This window comes from Eubalaena glacialis, chromosome 8 (assembly GCF_028564815.1).
Source record: "Eubalaena glacialis isolate mEubGla1 chromosome 8, mEubGla1.1.hap2.+ XY, whole genome shotgun sequence".
In the NCBI taxonomy this organism is placed as follows: domain Eukaryota; kingdom Metazoa; phylum Chordata; class Mammalia; order Artiodactyla; family Balaenidae; genus Eubalaena; species Eubalaena glacialis.
The window spans coordinates 56,984,475-57,009,489 of record NC_083723.1 but is presented as its reverse complement, the minus strand read 5'-3'; the positions used below and the strand labels follow the sequence as shown (position 1 = coordinate 57,009,489).

The 25,015-nt window shown below is 35.4% G+C and overlaps 1 protein-coding gene across 4 annotated transcripts in view; it reads right to left on the bottom strand.

The window, feature by feature from the left end:
* Positions 1 to 25,015, bottom strand: part of SNX13 (sorting nexin 13) — a 141,650-nt gene that overhangs the window by 94,225 nt on the left and 22,410 nt on the right. For all 4 annotated transcript variants that reach the window (XM_061198523.1, XM_061198522.1, XM_061198521.1 and 1 more), the window contains exons 2-3: positions 4,751 to 4,863; positions 521 to 623 (exon numbers count right to left, since the gene is read on the bottom strand). In XM_061198523.1, the coding sequence (XP_061054506.1) occupies positions 521 to 623; positions 4,751 to 4,863 (216 nt within the window). The remainder of the gene's footprint in view (positions 1 to 520; positions 624 to 4,750; positions 4,864 to 25,015) is intronic.

Sequence of the window (25,015 nt, the reverse complement as noted above, 5' to 3'; positions counted from 1 at the left end):
GCAATGAGAATCTGAAGCCTACTTCTAGTACGCAATTCCAATTTTATTTATAGAGTATGATATTGAAAAAAAAAAGAATAGAAAAATAGGAATATGAAAGGTAATATAAAATTGGACTTGAATTATTAAAATTATAGAAACTGCACAGCCTAATCGCAAGCTCTATTTTTCAAGTGAGTTAAAGAAAAAGTGCCCATTTTCCTCCCTCTGGTTCCTATGCATTTATTTCATTCAAAACAGTATATTCATTGACAGTTCCACAAGTCATACACATGATGCACTGAAATTCTAAGTTAAGACAGCAGGAAAAGACCCCAAATTTCTATCTTTTCCTCAAATTTGCATTCTCACCTTTAACATCTAACATGCATTTTCTAAGCCTGATCAGACAGTCTCTCATAAATTTATAGTGAGCATTAGTGAATTATAGGAAAATCTGCCAAGCCATATAAAGATGATCACATTATCATCACTGCATACAGCAGGACTTTAAGGTTTCACATTCCTTTACCTTTCTTACCTTAGGAATCCCAGTTGATGTTGGAGGAAGAAATGAGTGTTCACACTGCTCTAGGTACTTCTCTGAGTTTGTTTTTCCAAAGAGGAGAGTAACCACAAAACCCCTGAAAGAAATTTAATTATAGATACAAAAACAAAACTTCACTATAATTTAACACATCTATTTATTACCAAATATATTTTTCAGATTTAATTGATGGCTTACCATTCACTAAAAAGTCAGTTTGTGACTTTGACGAGGCAAGGAATTGACAGATTTTGTTAAGTTCTGAAGTTTAAAACAACTATAAACATTTTGTGAATTTATACAATAATGCCTTTATGAGTTTTCATCCAATATATTTCATAAAGAATCTCAGGCAACATTTTCAAACTTTAGAAAAATAAACCTTCATTAAATAAGTAGGTAAGCTAATAACCAAAGACAAAGAAAAATGAGATGTACATCTATAGCTATACCACACATTTCTATAAAATTATGTTAACTAATTAAAGAGAGATATAACTTGCCACTATGAATACAGAATAAACAAAGACTATACAGGAAAAAAAAAGATCCAACTTACGATTTGTTTAAAATAAAACTGGAATTTAAAAAAGAAATATAAATATATCCCCAAAAGTTAATTATTTTTAAAACAATTATGGAGTCAAGGTAAGATAAACACTGGTTTAGAATACTTTGTATTGACTAAATGCTATCAGTATTTCCTACATTTAAAGTTTACCAAATAAATCTAAGCACTCCTAAGTAGACAGGAAATCCATAAAAGAATATTAAATTTTAATTTTATAATGATTTACAGTAATCTTACAACGATTGAAAGAGTGTAGTTGGGGACTTCCCTGGTGGTGCAGTGGTTAAGAATCCGTCTGCCAATGCAGGGGACACAGGTTCAATCCCTGGTCCGGGAAGATCCGACATGCCATGGAGCAAATAAGCCCGTGTGCCAGAACTACTGAGCCCGCGTGACACAACTACCGAAGCCCGTGTGCCCTACAGCCTGTGCTCCGCAACAAAAGAAGCACTGCAGTGAGAAGCCCACGCACTGCAACGAAGAGTAGCCCCCGCTCGCCACAACTAGAGAAAGCCCATGTGCAACAATGAAGACCCAACACGGACGGACGGAAGGAAGGAAGGAAGGAAGGAAGAGTGCAGTGACAAGAAGGGAACAGTAAAAAATTAAACACAGTCAGCCTCAGCTATTGAAAGGAAGATTCTCAAGGTCCTCTGCTTTTTGTGGCTATCTGCCATTTCACCGCTCTTCAGTACAGGCACCACAAAAGCAAGGAGGAGGGTGGAGAAACAGATAAAGTCAAATCAACTCATGTCATCAATTCTGTTTCTGTTTCTTTTTTAAAAGGCTGGCCTCAGAATTATCAGTAAATTTCACATATCTGTGTTGTATCTGACATTATTACTAAGAATCAAGTTGGTCTTGTATTTCAGTTTTACCTAGCTGTAAGCATATTTAGACACAATAAAATGCTGATATTAAGTTAACAATGCATTTCTAAAAACATTATCATAAAATAAAACGTTCACCTTTGCCCACAGTGTGACAGTAGGAAAGTAAGCTAAGGAACAGTATGATCTTAGAAAGAACCTAATTAATAGCTTCAGCCTTGAGGTTTAAGTAAAAACAGGTGCTACAAATGATTGCATAACCAAACAAACATAACGGAATGCCATTAAATAACTCATATCGGTATTGAAGGTATCCCAAAATAACAACCAAAAAAAAAACACACACAAACCAAAATTCAAAAAAACAAAAACTTCTGAGTGGTTTTCTTTCCAAAGGGTTTCTTTATATTAGAAAATAAGGGATTAGCTTTGACTATAAGCAAAATATATACATTATCAACACTGTATACAGGTAAACTGCAGAACTCAAAAACTTGTTTTACTAGGCAAAAAAAAAAAAAAGGATAGTTTCCATAAGAAAATGTATTAATTCCTCTCTGACTTGCATTTTAAGTAGGAAAAAGAACAAAAACAAATCTTTAAAACTTACACAACAAAAACAAAAAACCACTAAAACTAAGAAATGATTTTTAGTTATATGAAATGTAACTACTTTATTTAAGATTGATATATAAAAGCCTATTTTTGCTCTTAAAATTCATAAGGCACTAAACTATATTAAGCTACATTAAAGAAAGGACAATCATTCTTCATAATTAGAGCCAAAATTAGAAAGATTTTTGACTCGGGAATTATGATGCTCACTGACTGTAACTGAGTAACCTGGGAATGCTTAATTAACTAATCCTCTGAGATGATTCTGGGATGCTTGTTAGTATATAAACTGAAGTCCCCTTACTGTGGCACTATATTTCCTGACATCAGTAGTCTGGAACAGAATATCAAATCAATTTATGACATAACATGAATTTGGAATTTCAGATCCTTCCATGTGACTTAATATTATCTAAAGAGTCTTTAGTGGCCCTCCCACACCTACCAATATCCCAACTTACCTAAAAAATTTCACAGAACTTTACAAATATCCAAAAACTTTCTTGAAATTATTCCTTAATAAATTAGCAGACTCAAAAAGGGAACAACAAAGGTTCCTGGGACTTTGAAATGAATGGACTCGTCACCCTTTTCCCTTTCCCAAATTTTATATGGAGCAGTTGAGTCTAAGAGAAATGATTCTCACCCCTCTACCTTCATCTGTAACGCTGCAATTTCTTCCCTTTCTGAAGTATTGTAAAATATTCTGAAATCCTTCCTCACTTTTGCCAAAGGCTTATTCAATTAGTGAAATAAAAGAAACCTTCCCTTTGTGAGAGAGCCATCTCCTCCATTTCCTTTCCAATCAATAAAAGCAGCCACGACCTCGTGGGGGAGGGGTGCAACCATGCAGCTCCGGCCTTAATTTGTGACTAAAGAAGGTAATTTAGGAAGCCCCAATGGCCGCAGATCTGTAAGTCTTCAATCATCTTTATAATCAATAAAGATATTCAGAACTCCATTTATCTGATTCCTATGGCTTACTTCTTAATTGTCTCAGTACATAATACCATATCCAAGCAATTATAAGGAAAATACTAAACCTAATATAAAATAGTTTTATGAATAGTCCTTGATGTAGCTTCCCAGTTAAATTAATTCTCACTTGTTCAACAATCAGTGGGTGACCTCCCTATAAAATGGTTACACATGACTTTCAAACTCATAACTTGAAAAATGTGACAGGTGGTAGATATATTCAGAAGCCATCCCTTCAGTGTCTTATACAGTCTTTCTCAGGCCACAGTTTATATATGCTATTCAATTCAGCTAAGTCCTCTAAACCTATAGGCTCAAGCAATTCCTCCAAATATTTGGGGTCTCAAAAGATTTTTTTGAAAGAACTCATAGGTATTCACTGCACAAATAATTACATAAATGTATTATACATATACATATACACAATACACGTATATATACATACACACATAAACATTAACAACAAAATGCTGATTTCAGCTAAACTACCTTGTTCAGAGTATCTAAGCAGCAAGCATCTCTCTTGTTTATACATTTTCTTACATATAATTCATATCTGATACCAAACGTTCTACATAGGAAGCTATAAATCATGACTGAAACCTCTCCTGTAAAGTTTTATCAACTCAGGGTAAAGCATAAACACTGTAAACCAAATAACCATGAAGAGAAAACGGCAAAATCAGGTGTTTGTTGCAATTTGCTAGAACAAAATGACAGCATTCATTAAGGGAAATAATAAACATAATAATCAATATTAACGTAATAATTAACATTAGTGTCTGAAGTCTAATCAATGAAACAGTATCTTCTACTCTGTAAAACTTGATGTGTCATCTCAATTTAACTTATTTATCTTATTATTATTATAGATAAGGAAATTTCAACCTTAAAGGGGAAATAACACCAAAAGGAATAAAAAATCTTAAAAAACTTTTCAAGTTACACAAAAAAGTTTATATCATCAGAAATTGAAATTTATTTTTGAAGATGATGACCCATATTGCTGGTACAAATCATAACCATCATCGTTTTTATTTCTATAGGTATCTTAATTTTACTATTTTTAACTTTGGTAAAAACAATTTGCAAAAATAGCATTCACAAATAAATCATACTGCCATTTCTCATGATCACTGTTTTTTCTTATTGAGGTCTCATGGTCATTTGTTTCCATTTTGAACAACTGAACATGACATGAATTATAAAATTATCATTGAGAATACTTACCCACCCACAAAGCAGAGGATATAAAATGCCAAATAAAATATTACAAAGGGTCCAAACGTTATTAGAGAAAGGACAATGCCAAGGCTTCCCCATCCCCATATGGACAGACTGGTCTGAAATAAAGCAGGAAAAAAATCTTTTTAATAAATAAATAATTTTCCATAGGAACTAGAAAAGAACCAACAAAACTTTTACATAGTTTATGTTTCTCCTTTTAAGCATTCATGGTATCGTTTCAGTAATTTTTAAAATATTTACTTTTGAAAGTGTTAAGTACATTCTTGGAAATTTATCTCCCAGAAACAATATACAAAACCTATATGTAGAAACAAATTTATAGCGTATCAGCAATGATTTAAAAAAACAATCTACTGGCAATATAAATGAACAAATTACATAAATTGTTGAATAACATGAAAAGTGATAAGTATTTATAATAAAAACATTTATACATTTATATATGCAAAAGCATGTATGAAAGCTTAAGTAGACAAGATTGTACTTGTTTATATTTCATTTTAAAAGTACGGCATGAGACTTTTTAAAAATTAAAATTTCAAGGTAAAAAACCCAAGCCTCACTAAAAATTATATTATTTACTCAAATTGTGTGCAGAAATTTGTAAAATTATAACTGCACAACTTCCAACTTCCCGTTACCAAAATTTACGAGTTCATCAAAACATCTCTAAAAATTCTCCATCCTATTTCCCTATTTCGTTTAGAATTATACTGTATTATCTATTAAAAATACTCCTTTTGTTGAAGGCAAACTGGATTTTAGCAATTTAAGTCATTATGAAATAAATAAATGTATTCAGTTCAACAAGTTCCTATATCCATTTGCCTTGTACTGTGAGGTATACAAAGGATGCATTTGTCCCACTCCTGTCATCAAGAAGCCCAGAGAAGAATGTCTTACAGGAATGAAACAATTAGACACTGAACCAAAAGAAAATAATAGAAAGCATTATAAGATGCTAAACTGAACAAAATTAATGACCAAAAAACTATGGAATAGACAATAAGTGCTATGGACTATGAGAGAAAGCACAGTTTTACTTATTCATTCATTCATTCATTCATTCATTCATTCACCAGTCATTGACTGCTTCCTATGTGCTGTAAGTTCAAAGTGCTGGGGATATCACAAGGAATAAAATATACCCTCATACATCTATGTTTTACTAAGGGAAGAACAAGAAGCACACCCTCATGAATTTACATACCTTCGTAAGTTTACATTCCAGAAGAGGAAAAAAGACATATAAATAAGTAAATATACATCAGATGGGGATAAATGCTATAGAGAAAAATAAAGCAATTGTATGTGGTTGATCTAAGAAGCTTTCAATGACTAAGTGACACATGAACAGAAATCTTAGATAAGATTTAAGGAAAATTTATAATAGTCTTCCTACCCCCAAATAATATTTTTCCATTTATTCATATCTTCTTTTATGTCCCTCAGTGAAGGGTTTTTTAAAAATTTCTTCTATATAAGGCTTACACAACTCTTGTTCATTTGTATTTTTATTACTTTTTTCCCCATCCTGGCCACATCTTTTTAACCAGAGGACAGAATGCCTACTGATGTTTCTACCCTGCCTTCATGAACTCCTCCTTGAATCAGCTGGGGATACTACGGCACCTATAGAAGTGGTCTCCCCTGACTTCTTTCCAAGAGCTGAAAGTAGGCCATGGTGGTTTAGAATAAAGTACACAACATTTCAGTCCCTCTGACAATAGTTCTGCTGAACATCCAGTACCTGATCCACACTATACTACCGCCAGTGGCCAACTCTAAAAAACAGATGCTATTTCCCAAGATTCATTCAAAACCTTTTCCACTGACTTTCCTGAAAAGAGTTCTTACAAACTCTCAGGAAAGCTCAGACCAGACTATGACCCAGATACTTTATCCAGCCTACCTTCTTCAATGATATTTGACCTAATATTAGCAATATTACTCTTTCTTTACAAAGTTATACTTATGCTTGCTAGCCATTTTTCATAGCTAAACAACTTACTGTTTAAGGATCTATTCAGAGGTTTGAACAATGAAACCAAGCAAAACGGCTATCTCTGGAGATAAAGGAAAGAAGGGAGCATGCAATTGGAGGACAATACACAGGGGGCTTCTCAAATACTCAATACTCAAATGTTCTATATTTTTTAACCAGGTGTTTGCTCTAAACTGTATAAATGTGTTACGGCTCCCACTGTTTGACTATCAATTAAAGAAATTTAAAAATTAAATTTTCAAAAAAGAATCACAATTATATAATGTGGGAAAGATTATTAACTCAATTATTTAACATGGGGAGATGCTCAATTGTCTAAAAACTCAAATTTTCAGAATCTTACAAGTCTCTTCTTACTCATTTGAAAATTGCAGCAAAAATCATCAAAAAACAAACTCTTATTCATTCAACAAATATTTGTAAATACCTACGTGCCAGATGCTAGTGATTTAACAGTGAACAAAACAGACATTACTGTCACATGAAAAAACAAAAAATCTATGGAGAAGAACCTTTCCTTAATTAAGTTTGAGAGGAATTTCTATATTCCAGGGACTAATAAAATTAAACATTTCTAAATCAAGCAAGTCAGGTGCTCATTTGTTTTGTCGTTAATCTCATAATATTTAACTTCAAATGTTAAACTATTCAATGAAACATCAGAATAGAGAATTGTCCAAAATTAAGAAAGTTTCATTTTATATTTAGTGTTCCCATTTACATATTTGGCTAATATTATAATCTTAACTGGTGAGATTAAGAAGAACATTTGATCTAAAACCATTTAAAATTTTTGAGTTCTAATTATTTCCTAAGATGATACAGGATGATAAAATTTAGAAAAATTTTGCACTACATCAGAAACTTTTTACAAATTCAGAACGGAAGCCAAAAAATATAAATAAATCCACTTCACAGTGATTTACATTAAAATAATACTTGATATGTTACTATTTTCTTCTCCAAACACAATAATCAACACTGAAATATCCATGTGTCTGGTTCCCTAAAATCACCGACACACCAACTGTGAGATGGAAGAAACCTTCATGATCATCTACTGCAGTACTTCTCAAACTTTAAGAATCTTAAATGCAGGTTCTTAAAATGCAGATTCTGATCCGTTATATCTGGGGTGGGGTCTGTGATACTTTTATTTCTAATAAGCTACCAGAACTGTTCAGAACTAAAGACAATTATATATTTATAATTCTCCTAAATTAGCCTCTAGGTCCACAAAACCTTACAATTCCGGAACCCAAAACCTCTGAAAATCAAAATTGTACCAAGTATTCTACATACCTATCTCATTTACTCCTCAGAACAACTTACGAAGTAATCAAGAAGGTAATACAGCATAGTGCTCAAAAATATGAACCCTGGAGTTAAGCTATCTGAGTGCAAATCTCACCTTTACTATTTATTAGCTGTGTAACCACTCCATGCCTTCATTTCCTCACCTACGTTACGTGGTTTTTTGGGGAGTAAATAAGCCCATGGTCTAGGGGTCAATTTTAGCTTAATCGTTATTATTATCCCTAGTTTAACAACACAGAAACTAAAATGCAGAGAAGTTTTTTAAAAAATGGCCCAAGGTCACACAGTTAGTATAAGAGTGGGATTTGATCCTATTCAAATCCTGACTCCTTAATGAACCTTAAAATTTGTCAGCTGACAACTGCCTGAAATTAAAACTCACAATAAGAAAAAAATGTTAAAATCATAAATGAGTGCTTTCTTTTATTTAAATATTCATCAGCTTAATATGCCTCCCAAGAAATTAGTACGAACACTACTTGTAATGAATGTAATAAATTCCTGGTTTGAGTATCACGTACATAAATATAAAGTATAATTTTTATTAGACAATCAGTTTATCTATAAATAATGAAAATAATTTCAGTTTCAAAGGGTATCGATTTTATTAGCATGCCCTGGTTCTTATATGTATCCATTTGGCCTTGAGCAGAGGGGCACACAAAGACATAAAAAATGACTCCTACTGCCAAGATGCTTAAAATCAAGAAGTGACAATGTAAAAAACCTTAAATGCCTCCTGATAGTAGAAAGCAAATGGAAATAATTTACATTGTGATATTTTATGCCTATCAATTCATACTAGCATTTATCTCATTTCATCCTCATCACAGACTTTTATTGGGTTGGCCAAAAGGTTCGTTCAGTTTTTTCCGTAAGATGGCTCCAGTAGCACTTAGCTGTCTTTAACTTCATTCGAAACAATTTTGTTAGATTGTATGTGACAGCTGTCCTATCAGCATGCATTTTAAAAAAAGACTTACAAAAACTGGTGAATTTTTGTGTAGCCATTTTAATATTGAAGATGGAAGAAAAAAAGCAACATTTCCGGCATATTATGTTTTATTATTTCAAGAAAGGTAAAAACACAACTGAAACGCAAATAAAGATTTGTGCAGTGTCTGGAGAAAGTGCTGTGACTGACTGAATGGGTCAAAAGTGGTTTGCACAGTTTCGTGCTGGAGATTTCTCGCTGGACAATGCTCCATGGTTGGGTAGACCAGTTGAAGTTGACAGTGATCAAGACATTAATTGAGAACAATCAACATTATACCACGCAGGAGATAGCTGGCACACTCAAAATATCCAAATCAAGCACTGAAAATCATTTGCACCAGCTTGGTTATGTTAATTGCTTTGACGTTTGGGTGCCACATAAGTTAAGAGAAAGAAAACTTCTAACCGTATTTCTGCATGCGATTCTCTACTTGAACGTAACGAAAACGTTCCGTTTTTAAAACAAATTGTGACAAGCGATGAAAAGTGGATACTGTACAATAATGTGGAACAGAAGAGATCGTGGGGCAAGCAAAATGAACCACCACCAACCACACTAAAGGCTGGGTCTTCATCCAAAGAAGACAATGTTGTGTATATGGAGGGAGTGGAAGGGAGTCCTCTATTAGGAGCTCCTTCCAGAAAACCAAATGATTAATTCCAACAACTACTGCTCCCAGTTAGACGACCTGAAAGCAGCATTTGACGAAAGCATCCAGAATTAGTCAACAGAAAACGCATAATCTTCCATGAGGATAACGCAAGACTGCATGTTCCTTTTTTTTTGCACGTTTCTTTGATGACCAGGCAAAAACTGTTACGGCTTGGCTGGGAAGTTCTGATTCATCCGCTCCTTCAGATTTCCATTTATTTAGATCTTTAAAAAATCCTCTTAATGGAAAAAATTTCAATTCCCTGGAAGACTGTAAAAGGCACCTGGAACAGTTCTTTGCTCAAAAAGATAAAAAGTGCTGGGAAGACGGAATTATGAAGTTGCCTGAAAAATGGCAGAACGTAGTGGAACAAAAGGGTGAATATGCTGTTCAATAAAGTTCTTCGTGAAAATGAAAAATGTGTCTTTTTACTTTAAAACCGAAGGTACTTTTTGGACACCCCAATATGATAGGAAAGGTAGCAGAATACAGTACTAAAAACACAGAATCAGAAATTACAGGTTCCAGTTTGCCACTAATGTTCTGTGTAACCACTGCAAAATCACTAACAACTCTTTGATCCAGAATTCACACTAGCACAATGAAGGAGCTGAGCTGTGAGACCATCTCTCAAGTCAAGTCTATCTAAAGCAGACTGATTAAGTAACTTGGATGCAGAGCTAGGCATAGACTCTCCTGGCTACATGTGCAGAGTGGGGCTAAGTGCAAACAGTTATTTTATATATTAATAGATCACATGAAGAACAGATTGTCAGAGCTCCCAGAGAACGGACCTTGGACTCTCATAAGAGTCTTACTAGAATGAGTCAGCCACTCTCAGTTATATTCACCTGATATGTCTCAACACATTACATGGCATAGGGCAGCCAGATAGGGCTGAGAATCTTAAAGCTGATATTACTTCAGTGCCAACTTGGATCACAGAAATTATATAAAACAATTCAACAACAAAAAAAAGTACCCATAAGAAGAGTCACCTTATTGAAACTATAGATTGTTTTCCTTCCACCTTATCCCACCTATAATAAATTGGAAGTTCTTCTCCAAGTAATTTCAATAGAATGTGCTCCTGACACAGAATTTTGGCTCATTCAACATTACATAATAATTTAACCAAGGCCTGCTACAAAGAAGCTGCTCACTAAATACAGAACTAATTAATCAATTTACTAACTAGAGAAATTAAATAAGGGAGGGAATGGAAAGAGAAGGTAGGGGAGAAAAGAGAGAAAAGGGGAAAGGGCAAGAAAAGGAAAAGCTGAAGGGAAAGTGAAAAAGAAAAGAACGCTAAATTGAAGTCCTGCCCCTCACTCCCACCTTAGGACTTCAGGCAGAGTTATACATTCCTACCAGCACAACCCGTACCAAGCCCCCAACCTCCAAAAAAACAAAAATCTCCCAAGAGCTTGGTCCTTTTTCTCCCATAGGACTGATGTACAGAAATAACATACTTTTGACTGTCTCAACATACCCTACATCAGCCTACATCACGACTTCCCTTTCAGGGAGGCAGCCACGGAGAGGCAGCCACACAGGGATCATCAGCACATTTAGCTAAGTTGGTCCCCAAAGCCCTCTTCTCATACTCCTGGGACACGGAAATGAAGAACCTCTTCCACTCCCGTGTATTTAACATACCTAGTATATCCTTGTGAGGATGATTAAAGACTAGCATGATATGGTGCACATTTTCAATCCAGCTGTTGAGCCAGGAGGGATAGAAGGCCTTGTCTCCAAGATGGCTAACTGCCCAGCTGGCAAAGATAATGGCCACTGGATACCTGTGGAGATTATCCTCTCTCTCCCAATCAGGGGTGCCCAGAATAATTAGGTTATATACACACATATACACCAGCCCCATGTATTTTTAGTTCTTTGGTAACAGAACTCTCTCCCTTAAAACAGAAATCTATTGTTCAACTTTTATATATTTTCAAGAATTAATTATGTACACATATGTAGGTAACTACTTTAACAAACCCTTCAATGTTTTATTAGAGCAGTAGTTATAAAAGATCATAGACTACTACATAATTAGGACTCCTAGCATCCAATGATGAAGAAAATACAAGAAAACAAAAAAAGCTACAATTATTTCAGTGTTTTTTAAACTAGATACCATCAATTACAAAATAACTATACAGTCTGAAACAACAGCAGGTACATTCATATGCATTTGTTTTTTCAGGATACAAACTAAGTTAGGCTGCACAACCCCTCCCCAGCCCACAGCCCATACATTGGGGATCACTGGAATTAGAGTCTAAAAGAAATCACAGCACTGAAAAAACAAAGGACTGTATTCACTGAATGCGTTCCCTTATACAGAAAGAATAATAAAAGTATTTAAAATGTGGATGGAGCAGTATAGCAAAGAACAGTCCTGACAGTATTCTAGTAGACTCAAAGCCTCCAACTGCAAAACCACGTTAACAAGGTTTCCTGAATTACCGATATAAGGTCCAGTAGATACACAAAGCTGAAACAAATTAATCAAAGGTGCTTTTTAGAAGCTGTATTTTTCTAGTTATAATGTTTTTGTGCCTTAATAATAAATAACTGCAGGGCTTCCCTGGTGGCGCAGTGGCTAAGAATCTGCCTGCCAATGCAGGGGACACAGGTTCAATCCCTGGTCTCGGAAGATCCCACATGCCACGGAGCAACTAAGCCCAAGTGCCACAACTACTGAGACTGCACTCTAGAGCCCGTAAGCCACAACTACCGAGCCCACATGCTGCAACTACTGAAGCCCACGCACCCAGAGCCCGTGCTCCGCAGCAAGAGAAGCCACCGCAATGAGAAGCCCACACACCGCAACAAAGAGTAGCCCCCGCTCTCCACAACTAAAAGCCCGCGCAAAGCAACGAAGACCCAGCCCAGCCAAAAATAAATAAAAAATAAACTAAAATTAAAATAATAATAATTTAAAAACTGCAAGAAATCATAGCAAAGACTTTTTAAAACAAACGTTTAACCTAGAGGGATGGGATAGGGAGGATGGGAAGGAGACGCAAGAGGGAGGAGATATCAGGATATATGTATATGTAGAGCTGATTCACTTTGTTATAAAGCAGAAACTAACACACCATTGTAAAGCAATTATACTCCAATAAAGATGTTTTTAAAAAAAAGAGAAATAAAATAGATTATTTTCCTTATAAATGTTTCCATTTGACAGATAAATGTCTATTTTTAATTTACATATATATCAGTCTCATTCTTAAATACATATGTATGTATACATGTATATGTATATACAGATAACACACAAAAAGGAAAAGTATTCCCTTAAAAATAACTGATTAAAGCAAAATTTTTAAAGCTACCAAAGAATAAGACAGCTAAATTTCTAATTATGTGAACTAAAAGAATCCATCAAGATATCAGAAAAAAAATACCAACCCTGGGCATTTTGAACGAATTTTTTTGTATCAGCATACCTATCCTAATTTTTTTTTAATTCAATTACATACCAGTAGAAGAAAGCATGTATAGCTATCATTCATCTAAGAAAGGGAGGGTGAGAGTTATAAATTTATAAACATTCGCTTATTTTTTTTAAATATAAGGATATACAGAAATTTTTTTAAATGGCGATCTATAAGGAATGGAGAAAATGGGGTAAAGGGGACAGGGATAAGAACGAGACGCTCTGAAAATACCTTGCTCTGTAGATCTGACTTTGTAGCAGTATAAATATTTTACATATAAAAAGAATTTCAAAAGCAATCTCTAAAATTCAAAAGCAAAGTGAAATTTAAAAATCTAACTGTATATACTAACAATGTGGAATAACCACATAAAGAAAGCAAATCAAATGATTTTACAATATAGTAATTTTACTATGAATTACTGCTTCAGTAAAAAATAGTGTTGATAGTTCCACTAAAATGAACTAGGGCTATTGGAGGAATGGGTGATTCCAAGTCTGGAGCAGGAAATGAGTTTAAGATGGGCCTGGAACACTTTGCCATACCAAAAAGCTACCAAAGATTACTAAGAATATGTCAAAACTCAGCAGACAACCTGAAGAGGCTTCACCTGGCTAAAGATGGAATCAGTAACACTAACAACTGCAATGTATTGGGGCACTTCAAATATTTGAGTTCATGAAATCACAGAAATATTTTTAAATTTCTGATCACCTTTGAAGGGTTCTAAAGAACCAACTCTTTTTGAAAAGTGATAGAGAATTAGGCATTTATCAGGGTAATCAGAGAGTTGATGAAAAATCGGTTTCTCTTTAAGGAAAAAATCCATATAAGAAGAAATGACAGAATATTGCCATATTGCAATCCCTAACATATTTAGGGATCTACCAGTCTAACACGTGCAAGGGAGGGATGGTGGGGGGGGGGGAGAGAGAGAGGATGAAAGAGAGAGAGAGGATGAAAGAGAGAGAGAGAGAATATGAACCAGACATTACATGCCTCTTGAAATAAAAATACACATCGCCATCTATCAAAGAGTTTTGTGGGGTGGGGTGGGGGGACTCGAACCTGAATCTGACTGGGGAAAAGCAGAAGACTGAGAAAATGTTACAATACATCATGGAGATGAACTTAGCAAAATTCAGACTGTGAGAAACACTAAAGGGCAAAAGACCCAATTCCTTCAACAAATAAAGGGCAAAGGGAAAAAAAATAAAGAGAAGGAGGGAAGATGAAGGTTGAGGAGAACCTGTGGGTTAAAACTGCAATATGCAGAGCTTATTCAACTTGATTTTAACAAAAATACAGTGGAAAAAGGAGAAGAAGAATGATGAGGGAAAGAAGGAAGAGAAACTGGGTAATTCTAAACATCTTCTGAATATTTAATGACATTAACAAGTTACTGCTTATCTTTTAGCTTAAATAATGAATGGTACCAGCTATTATGTTATAACAAAAAGAACCCTTATGTTTTAGAGATGCATGATGAAATATTTAAAGATGAAATCACGTATCTGGAATATGCTTCCAAATAATTCTGGAAGTGGACAGGAGAGGAAAAGTGAAAAAGGATATAGAGAAAATATAATTAGCCATGAGTTGGTAAATGTCTAAGCTGGGCACGACAGAGGAAGTTCATTATACTAATCCTTCTACTTTTAATGTTCAAAATTTTTCAATAAAACGTTTTTTAAAACACACACAATAATCACAAAATTCACTTACATAGTAAATGCACTTGCATTTCTTAAGGAACCAATGCAGGAAATAAGCAGTGCACAAACATGCTACATGTTCACAGCCCAGAGAATTAAACCGGGATTAAAAATTTCCTGTGATTAGTTGATAGTAGAGCAATATACACTTGGCTATTCAATTAAGAAAAAGATTCTTTTAAGTATGGAACTACTGTGAGTAATGAGTTTTAATATCCTATTTTATGTGTGGGTTATGTATTTACTTTATATAAGAATTACTGCCTTTCAAAATAATTATTTGGAGGGGTTACACTGATCCTGTAATAATTAGACAACCATGTATTGGGCCTTAGTTATACAAAGATGAATCAGGCAGTTTCTGCCCTCAAAACGCTCATAAACTAAAAAGGTAAAATACACATGTAATGATAACACAAATGTGGTAAGTGCCATAATAAAAAGTTACAAAGTGTTTGGAAATACAAAAAAGATAAATCCTCCAGAGCTTAAACAGTATTGACACTCCAGTAAAATTGGTTTCCAAAGGCAGTTTTGCAGTAGAACAAGAAAAATCAATCTTTCTTTTCAGTTACCCACTTCTTTCCATCAAAATGGTATTACCCGAAATTACTCACTTGATTTATTAAAGTTTTGTTAATTTCCAAAAAAATAAAAATTCCAAGTGAACAAAGATTCACAACTGCTAACGCTACATAAGAGTGTGCCACAGGGGAAGTACTCTTTCATTCAAAAGTAGGACAGAGAATATCATTTGTTTACTGAACTTTTAAGCCCAATGCTCAAGGCTATTTATACTTTTATGTGTAAGTATATTTAAAGATTCCATTTATAAATGGCAACAAAGTTGTGAGAGATAAATGCACTATTCAAGAGTTTCCAAAAACTACACATAACCAAAGACAATCTTTTCAACAAATGGTGCTGTCACAGACATCCACAAAGAAAAAAATTAATCTAAGACACAGATCTTATACCCTTCACAAAAATTAACTCAAAATGGACACGGACCTAAATGTAAAACACAAAACTATAAAACTCCAGAAGAAAACTTAGGAGAAAACCTAGACAACTTTGGGTATGGTGATGCATTTTTAGATATAACACCAGACATAATCCATGAAAAAAATAACTGATAAGCTGGACTTCATTAAAATTAGAAGCTTCTCTGTACTTTCTCTGTACTTTCCTTTTAATTTTGTTATAAATCTAAAACTGCTCTTTTAAAAAAGTCTTTAAAAAAACTACATATAATCACAAATACAAGATGATTTTACAACGGGAGAGAATGATAAGGCAGCACCAGTCATGAATTATAATAAACTGATACACCATCATAGTCATTATCAATGCACAAAAGTATGAAACTCAATCGTCAAACTGCTCAAAATTCATTCAACTTTATTAAAATGTAAAGAAACCTATTTTTACATAATGTTAAAATTAACTATTTAGGGGCTTCGCTGGTGGCGCAGTGGTTAAGAATCCACCTGCCAATGCAGGGGGCACGGGTTCGAGCCCTGGTCCGGGAAGATCCCACATGCCATGGAGCAACTAAGCCAGTGCGCCACAACTACTGAGCCTATGCTCTAGAGCCCACGAGCCACAACTACTGAGTCCGTGTGCCACAACTACTGAAGCCCGCAAACCTAGAGCCCCTGCTCCGCAACAAGAGAAGCCACCGCAATGAGAAGCCCACACACCGCAACAAAGAGTAGCCCCCGCTCTCTGCAACTAGAGAAAGCCCGCGTGCAGCAACGAAGACCCAATGCAGCCAAAAATTTTAAAAAATAAAATAAATTTAAAAAAAAAAAAATTAACTATTTAGATTCATTTCATAGATTTCATAATCTCTCATCTTAGAAGAGGAAACAAGAGGTCAACACCTCTGATACAGAAAACCTTAAGAGAAACTATAAACATACACAAAATATGTATCATGTAATTAAGGAAAATTGATGATCAGAATTTTAGTTGACATAATACATTAGCACATACTTCAACTACCTCCACCTAGACTCCCCTCCTCCCAAAGAAAATCACACTGTCTTTATTCAGGATACCTAGTGTATGAATTCCTCTCATAATCTAATCTAGTGTGGTCAAAAGCCAATTAGATCAAGAATCAACAATCAAATGCTAACATTTTGTGGCACAGTTTTTTAAATATAATTTTTACTTGTGAGATCTAATTTTTAAACAAATGGAATTTATTTACAAGGGAAAGCTGTTGCTAAAAGGGAACATGCGCACTCAAAACTATGAAAGTTCCACTTGCAGGAATCATTACTTTTCCCTCCCGTGGAGAACAAACAGAAAATCCAAAGGTCAGTTCCAACATATCTCCCTGATTTTCCTATGGAATGAGGAGATTTTCTATAAAAATTCTTTGACTCAACATACAGTAAGCCCTAACAAATTATACTTCGAGTACATTCAGTAAATCAGGTGTTCAGAACTTGAAACCCACCACGTGACAGACACATTATTATTCACATGGGTTACATTCTGGTGGCAAAACACCAAAGCTGGTTGTGGGGATGGGGGTGGGTGTGTGTGTTTAATTTTGTACTTAAATATGCATGATAAAATCATAGAAGAATATCCTCCCTAACTAAACACTCCAGTTTCAAGTCACTGATCATGGTGCCCAGGATCAAAACCTCAGCAAATAAGGAACTGAAGATAGGGAGGATTCATTACCAGAATACTTACTGCAGATGGGATAGGAGTCAGCCCATCTGATTTCATGACCCTTTATTACTCAATCGCCCAAATCAAGAGATTGAGCCTGTCTCCTTTTCCACTACAGTCTTCTGAGGCTTCCAAGTCAAGTTTCCTCTCCTACCCTAGTATGCAATTAAACCAAACACACCTCAAATATCTCAGTAGGTGATGATGGCTGGTCTTTGTTACAAAGAATTTAATGTTTGAGAAAGGGATCAAAAACTGCCAGCATAGTATTTTTTTTAATTCTGAATAAACATTTTTTAAAAATCAGGATTTCTGACTTTTCTTGAAAAACAGAAAGATCTGGCATCAGTGGAATCACCTCCCTGCAAGGCAATAATGGAATGAAGCTGAGTGGCAACAATCCCCATGAAAATGAGCCACAAACTCCTCAGTAGTGCCACAGTCCCAAAATTTGCTATAAGGTGTACCTGATGTGAGTCCAAGATGTGATTGATCACCATAACTTTACAGTTGTTTTAATGAAAGAAGCGAAATATTTACCTGTATCTATGTTACTATCAGAAGAGGAAAAACAAAAGATAAACCAAGAAAGTAATATGTTTAAAAAATGGCAGACAACCTATTTCTTAGTGGAAGTAAAGTTAGAAATACATATCCCCATTTCATGATGGGATGTGAATTCACATTAAGCGTTTCCTTTTCCCTAGTTTAGTCTGACAACAGACACTTCAGAGAGGAATAAACTAATAGCCTCAAGAAGAATCCAGTGGAGTAAAGAATGGAAGGAACAAATAGGGGCTGCAAAGGGGAAATTTCTGAAATCTGTTAAAGTGGGAAAGAATAAAAGGAAATTGAAGAGATCAAAGAAAATTTCTACTGCTTTGCAAGTATACCAGATTATCTTTAAGCAGAAGAAAGCCTGCAGTGCCCAGGATTCTGTTTTCACTCTCCTACAGTCTTACTATATATGCAATCCCTGAGTAATCTTGTTTTCTAATCTACCACTTTTAACTACCTCATACGTACCATGACTTCCAAAATTGTGCCTCCAGCCCAGATATACCCCCTGAATTTCTAACACTCATATTCAACAGCATACTGAACACTTCTGCCTGAATTTCTCATGGGTACCTCAAACTCATCATGTCTAAAATTAAATTCATTCCATACCCCAATTTCCTATATTCCCTCATTTAAATTAAAAGGAGGAGATGTCGACATAGAGAATGGACTTGAGGACACAGGATGGGCAGGGGGAAGCTGGTGAGAGTAGCATCGACGTATATACACTACCAAATGTAAGACAGATAGCTAGTGGGAAGCAGCAGCATAGCACAGGGAGATCAGCTCGGTGCTTTGTGACCACCTAGAGGGGTGGGATAGGGAGGGTGGGAGGGAGGCTCAAGAGGGAGGGATATGGGGATATATGTTTGCAGATGGCTGATGCACTTTGTTGTACAACAGAAACTAACACAGTATTGTGAAGGAAGTATACTACAATAGAGATGTATTTAAAAAATAATTAATTAATTAATTAAAGGGAGGCATCACTGCTTATCCAATCACTGAAAAGAGAAGTGGTAAGAGTTACCTTGAACTGTCCTCTTAGAACTCTCACATCCAACTAATTAGTTATATTTTACATCTTAAATATCTCCTGGCGCCCTCCTCACCACCAAAGCCTTATACAAGACCTTCATTACAGCCTGCAAGCCTGCAAGACTACAGTTACTGCCTCTCCTCTGTTACATCCTCCTCACTACCAAAATGACTTTTGAAAAAAGATTCTGAAATACCTGGCTTTTTCATGAGTAGGACCTGTTCTCTTGCTTTTGTTCTCTAGGATGGATCACCTTTCCTCTCTAGCAAAATCTCTACCAAGTTCCCTTCAAGAACCAGATCAAATTTATATCTTCCATAAAGCGAGTCTTCCCTCATAGCCACCTCTCCCTCTTCCCAGATAATGTTCAGTCCTTGCATTCTCTGCCTCCACTGCACTATTTAAAGTTCTATAGTAATTATTTATGAATATCTGCTTTTTCTAAACCAGAAACTTCTTTCATTCATTGGTCAAACATTTATTAAAGTCTAGCATGTGCCCCCTATAGCCAGGCTCTGCAAGTAAAGAATTGTTCTGGGCCTCAAGAAGCTCACAATCTTGTGGAGGAAGAGAATTACATATAAAATTATAAAACAATAGAGTAAGAAAAATGATAGACATGCATCAGCTATCACAAGGCACTAAAAAGAAGGAGCAGGTAATCTGAGCCAGCCTGAAGGGGAGGAGGGGCGGCAAATCAGAGGAAGCATCCTGAAAAAGGTAACACCTAAGATTAATTTTAGAGGATAACAGGACACAGCCAGGTGAAGAAGAGGGCAACTGATAAAGAGAAGACAACAGGAGTAGGCACTGAAGCAAGAAACAGTGTCCCATGGGGAAGCCACTGAAGGTTGTTTTTAAAAGGTAGATTGTGAGAAGCATATGGAATGTTCAAGTTAAACCATTCTATCAATTATGTGCAAGATTTGAAATAGGCAGGAAAACCTATGAAGAGCAATTACAGTCATACTATCTAAAAGCCAGAAACAGGTCAGAAGTAGTGGGGATGAACAGATGTCTGCACAGTGGAGAGATATCTAGATGACCCGATCAACAGATCAATAGATTGCATGGAGCATGACAAAGAGCCATCATCACAGCTCTTTAAGCTTGAGTAGTATCTGGCTGAACAACTAGTCACCCCAAACAAGATACAAGAAAGAAGGCTGGGGGATGGTAAGTTTGTTGTTTTGTTTTGCGGATGAAGAAGTGAAGTTCAGTATGGGACATGTTCCGAGCAAAGACACATACAGATCTCAAGTGAAGACAGACAGCAAGCAAATGGATATAGTGATACAAGTTATTTTCAAGGGAATACTCAGGACTACTGATACACAGAATCAGAATTGATTACCACACAGATAGTCATCTAAAAAAAATGAGAATGAAGTAGATCATGGACAGTCAGTAAGTCAAGGATGAAATACTGGTAACATCAACATTTTAAGAGGCAGAAAAAGAGAATGAAGCTCATGAAGATGACTGAGAAGGTAAGCTTAGAAAGGTATAAAAAGAACCAGTAATGGATGGTGTCCTAAAAGAAAGAATGATCTACAGGTCCAAAACCAGGAGAACAGTTCAGTAAGATAAAAGCCAATAAATGTCCAGAGGATTTGACAACTAGAAGGTACCTGTTGGTATTACTGAGAGTGACATCTGTAGAGTAGTGAGTACAAACCAGACTGCAGTAGTTTAGGGGTGAGTGGGAACAGAGTTGTATATATGTTAGGCTCTAGGGAAGGATCCAATAAAGAGTACAAGTAAGATAAGGTATGAATCATAGGGCAGCAGGTGAAGGAATCAACGGTACAAAGAGAGTCTGACCTCTAATAATTTCATTAGAGACAGCTCAGCTTCCAAAGCATAGAATTCTTTAAGGGCAGAGAAAATACCATATTCAACTTTATCTGCCCATAGCTAGCAAAATTCCTGGAGCATAATACAAACTCAAAGATTCTGTGATATGCATGAATGACCAAGGGCAGCGGGGCAGGGGGAGACACACTAAAAAGAAATACTCCCTAGAAGCATGTATCTCCTGTATTTCCACTCTTAAGAGTTACTACTTTAGAGATTTATTTACATTTAAGGAACTTAAAAACGCACAAATGTATGGGATATAGAGTGATATACCATGATAGTCTGTTCAGTCTTTGCCATTCAAATATAATATCTATTTAGTAGTTTACTAAACAACTAAAAATGAAATCAGTAATTGCTACGTACTATAAAAGGTATGTGCCTATCCCATCCTCTCATCCACAGCCCTGAGAATGATATCATTCTATCTACTGCCCCATCCCCAACCTTGTCTACACCAGGAATGTATACCTGACATAGAGACAGCCAATGCATACTTTGGCTGTATACTAAGGCAGACAATGTACACTGTGTGAGACTGGGCTCCATCAGTGATCTGAGCTAGACCCTCTCTCGGTAATTTGAAAAGTTAAAAACTGTTGCCAGCCAATGGTGGACACTGAACCTGAAAAAGGATATATATGTTCTGGGGCTGGAGTAGCCATTTTAAGGGGACATACAGGCCAATTGGTAAGCAAGGAAGCCAACTGAGAAAAACTGAAATGAGGCAGATACACTCTGAAAAGCCAAGATGAGAGACTCTGTGCTTCCCTGAAAGAGAGAGAACTGAGACTTTGGTCAGCTTTTTAGTTCCCACAGGACCAGCTACATTCCATTTTACTTCCCTGGATTTTCCCTTTTATGTGAGGTAACTGGGGTATATTTCTATTCCTTACAATCAAGAGTCACAACTGGAAAAATTCCTAAACAAGATTAGATAAATGCCAACAATACAAAAGTAGTTTTTGTTTCTTTAAGTCTAAACAGATACTACACACTGTAACACAAAAGTAGTTAGGAATTCTAATCCTAGCTGGTTTCTACTCCTAGCTCTGCTCAAAGATCATGTGAACCTGAGCAATCAGAATGTCTCTCAACCTTTGTTTACTCACTTCTAAAAGGAACTGGATTATAGACTTCTTATATATACTTAAATGGCTTAAAAATTAACTTGAGATGATAGTGTGAGCGGTGTGTGTATGTGTATATACAACAAATTCAAAGATATACTCAAAGCAACTCTGGACGTCTTTCGTGAATTTCTGTAACTGCAAGAAGAATGTAAACTTGGAGTATAAAAGGGCTCTTTCCTAAAACCCTTAACTGGATTATATATAATAAATTATTTTGGTATTGAGATCATCACTAAGTCTACCAGAAATCCAAAAAGCAGTACCTGAAACAAATGTAGTATCTATGTGAAAATATGAAACTGCCGTTCGGGACAAACAAAGTACTCATCTACTACACTGCCTCCCTTCTTGGACTTCTTAAAAATGCCTACCTACTATGGTTTAAACCATCTTCTGAGGGACTCCTTAAGTATAGATCACCATGCTCTGAATTATAAGAATGACCCCCACCACACTGGGCCACAGTTACAAGGGTGGATTTCTAAGGCTGGTTTACTGGTCTGTGAGACAGCCTGACAGAATAGCTCTATCAAATAATATAGGTAACCCAGAGTAAATGGTGACTCTGATCTGGCCAATAAAGTCTTCTCTTGGGACTGTCAGTTGATGGTGATGGGAATAAAAGCAGCAGTGAGGCAGTAACAGAGTCAGTCAGGATGGCACGCACCAGCACAGGCACTTACAAAGCCTAATGCTAGGAGCGTCACAGGTTACCCACGTAGCTAGATCTGTATTATATACATTGTACATGACCTTCTGGTGGCCAGATATGTGGTGTACCCATAACTCCAGTCTACATCTCAATCTATCTGAAACCATGCAAGGCAGCCGTTTCTGTTGTATTGTGAAGTCTGGCTATCTAGTAAGGCTCTTCTTTCACTGATTTCACCACTACTTTATAATAAAATTCTTGTCGCCTAAGGGATTACTCCAGAATTCCTCTGTGCCCTACATCCTTAAAAAAAAAAGTCTACCATAGCTAATACTTTTCAAAAAACTAAATGCATTCTATGTACCTTTTAGTAGGTCTCTATCTTCTAAAACTAAAGAAATAAAAATAATGACCTTCAGATTCTTTCCTCAGTACTACAGATGTAAGTTTATACTCTGTTTTCTCTGTTAACAGAAAAACTCAATTAGATCTTCCAGAGCTGACATTAGCTTCTTAACTCTTTCTTCTTTCTTGGCAAACATAATTTAGTGAGGGTCATTTTATGATAAAAAACAAATTAAAAATGAAATATTGAAAGAAATAGGCAGACTTCAATGTCAGAAGGTCATTATTTAGTCCAAACTAAATCAAAATTAGCCTTATCTCAAAAACCTCAGATAGCTGATGACTATTTAACTTATCTTAAACCATTTACTTTAAATTTTCTACAGTATCCATTTATCAAGTATAATACAAGGTACTATTTTCATAAAGATGTTATAGTGATGGATGGCCCCCAAATGTAAAGAGACTCAAAAAACAATTCCCAAACCCTTGGCAAAAGTAGAAGACAAAGAAATGTGACCTGCACTAAAGTCACTAAAGTTAAAACCTATAAATAACTTCTTGAAGGTACCCAAGACTACTTGTTACTGTTTTTCCCTATTTTTTCTTTTTCATTATTTTCATTTTATCTTGCACAGTAAATAGATTTACATTTACTTAGACCTCTAAAACCGTTCTCTGGGTTCTAAGAACATAAATATAGTGAGAGAAAAGAAATGAAGGAGCACAACTTCACCTGAGTTTGAATGAAATGAACAAAGCAAAATCATGTTCAATAAACAAATAAACCACTGGAACAGAGATAAACAAACCCGTTTGAAAAATCTACTGTATAAAATGTACTAAATAAGAGTTGATATCCTAAAAAAACAACAACAAAAAACTGATCTTTGGCTCATTTTCTTTTTCAAGTCACCATGATCTTACATAGGAGAGTAGAAGGGAAACAAATAAACAAACAAAACTGGGATATGTAAAATGGTACAGCCACCGTGTAAAATGGTTTGACAGTTACTCAAAAATTTAAACATACAATTACCGTATGACCAAGAAATTTCACTCCTAGGTATATATCCAAAAAGACTAAAAACTCAAACAAATACATATACATACATGTTCACAGCAACACTATTCACAATAACCAAAAGATGAAAATAGCCCAAATGTCCACTAATGAATGAATGGATAAACAAATTGTGGTCTCTACTTACAACAGAATATTTATTATACAATCATAAAAAGGAATGAGGCAGTACTGATATATACTACAACATGGATAGCACATTATGCTAAGTGAAAGAAGCCAGGCACAAATGGTCAAATACTGTATGATTCCATTTATATGAAATACCCAGAAAAGATAAATCCATAGAGACAGAATGCAGAATGGTGGCTGCCAACTGCTGGGAGGAGAATAAAATGGGGAGCAAGTGTAATTCGGGGTGATGAAAATGTTCTGAAACTAGATAGAGGTGGTGGCTACACAACTTTGTGATTGTACTAAATGCCAATGAATTATTCACTTTAAAATGGTAACTTTATGTTATGTCAATTTCAATTTCACATCAATTTTTTGAAAACTTAAAAAAAAAAACTGGGTCAGTTGTTAGAAGACACAATTTCTAGACCCAGGTTCTAGGCCAGCCACTTATAGCTGACCTCTCTGAGCCTCAATTTCTTCATCTGTAAACGGGTTGGGAACAGATGATATCCAAGCTTCCTCTCATTAACTGGTGCTCTATATCTGCAGCTCTGAATTTTTAAAGAATTGTATCATATAGGAATATATCTGAAAAACAAAGCATGAAGTACTGGTTAATTTCTC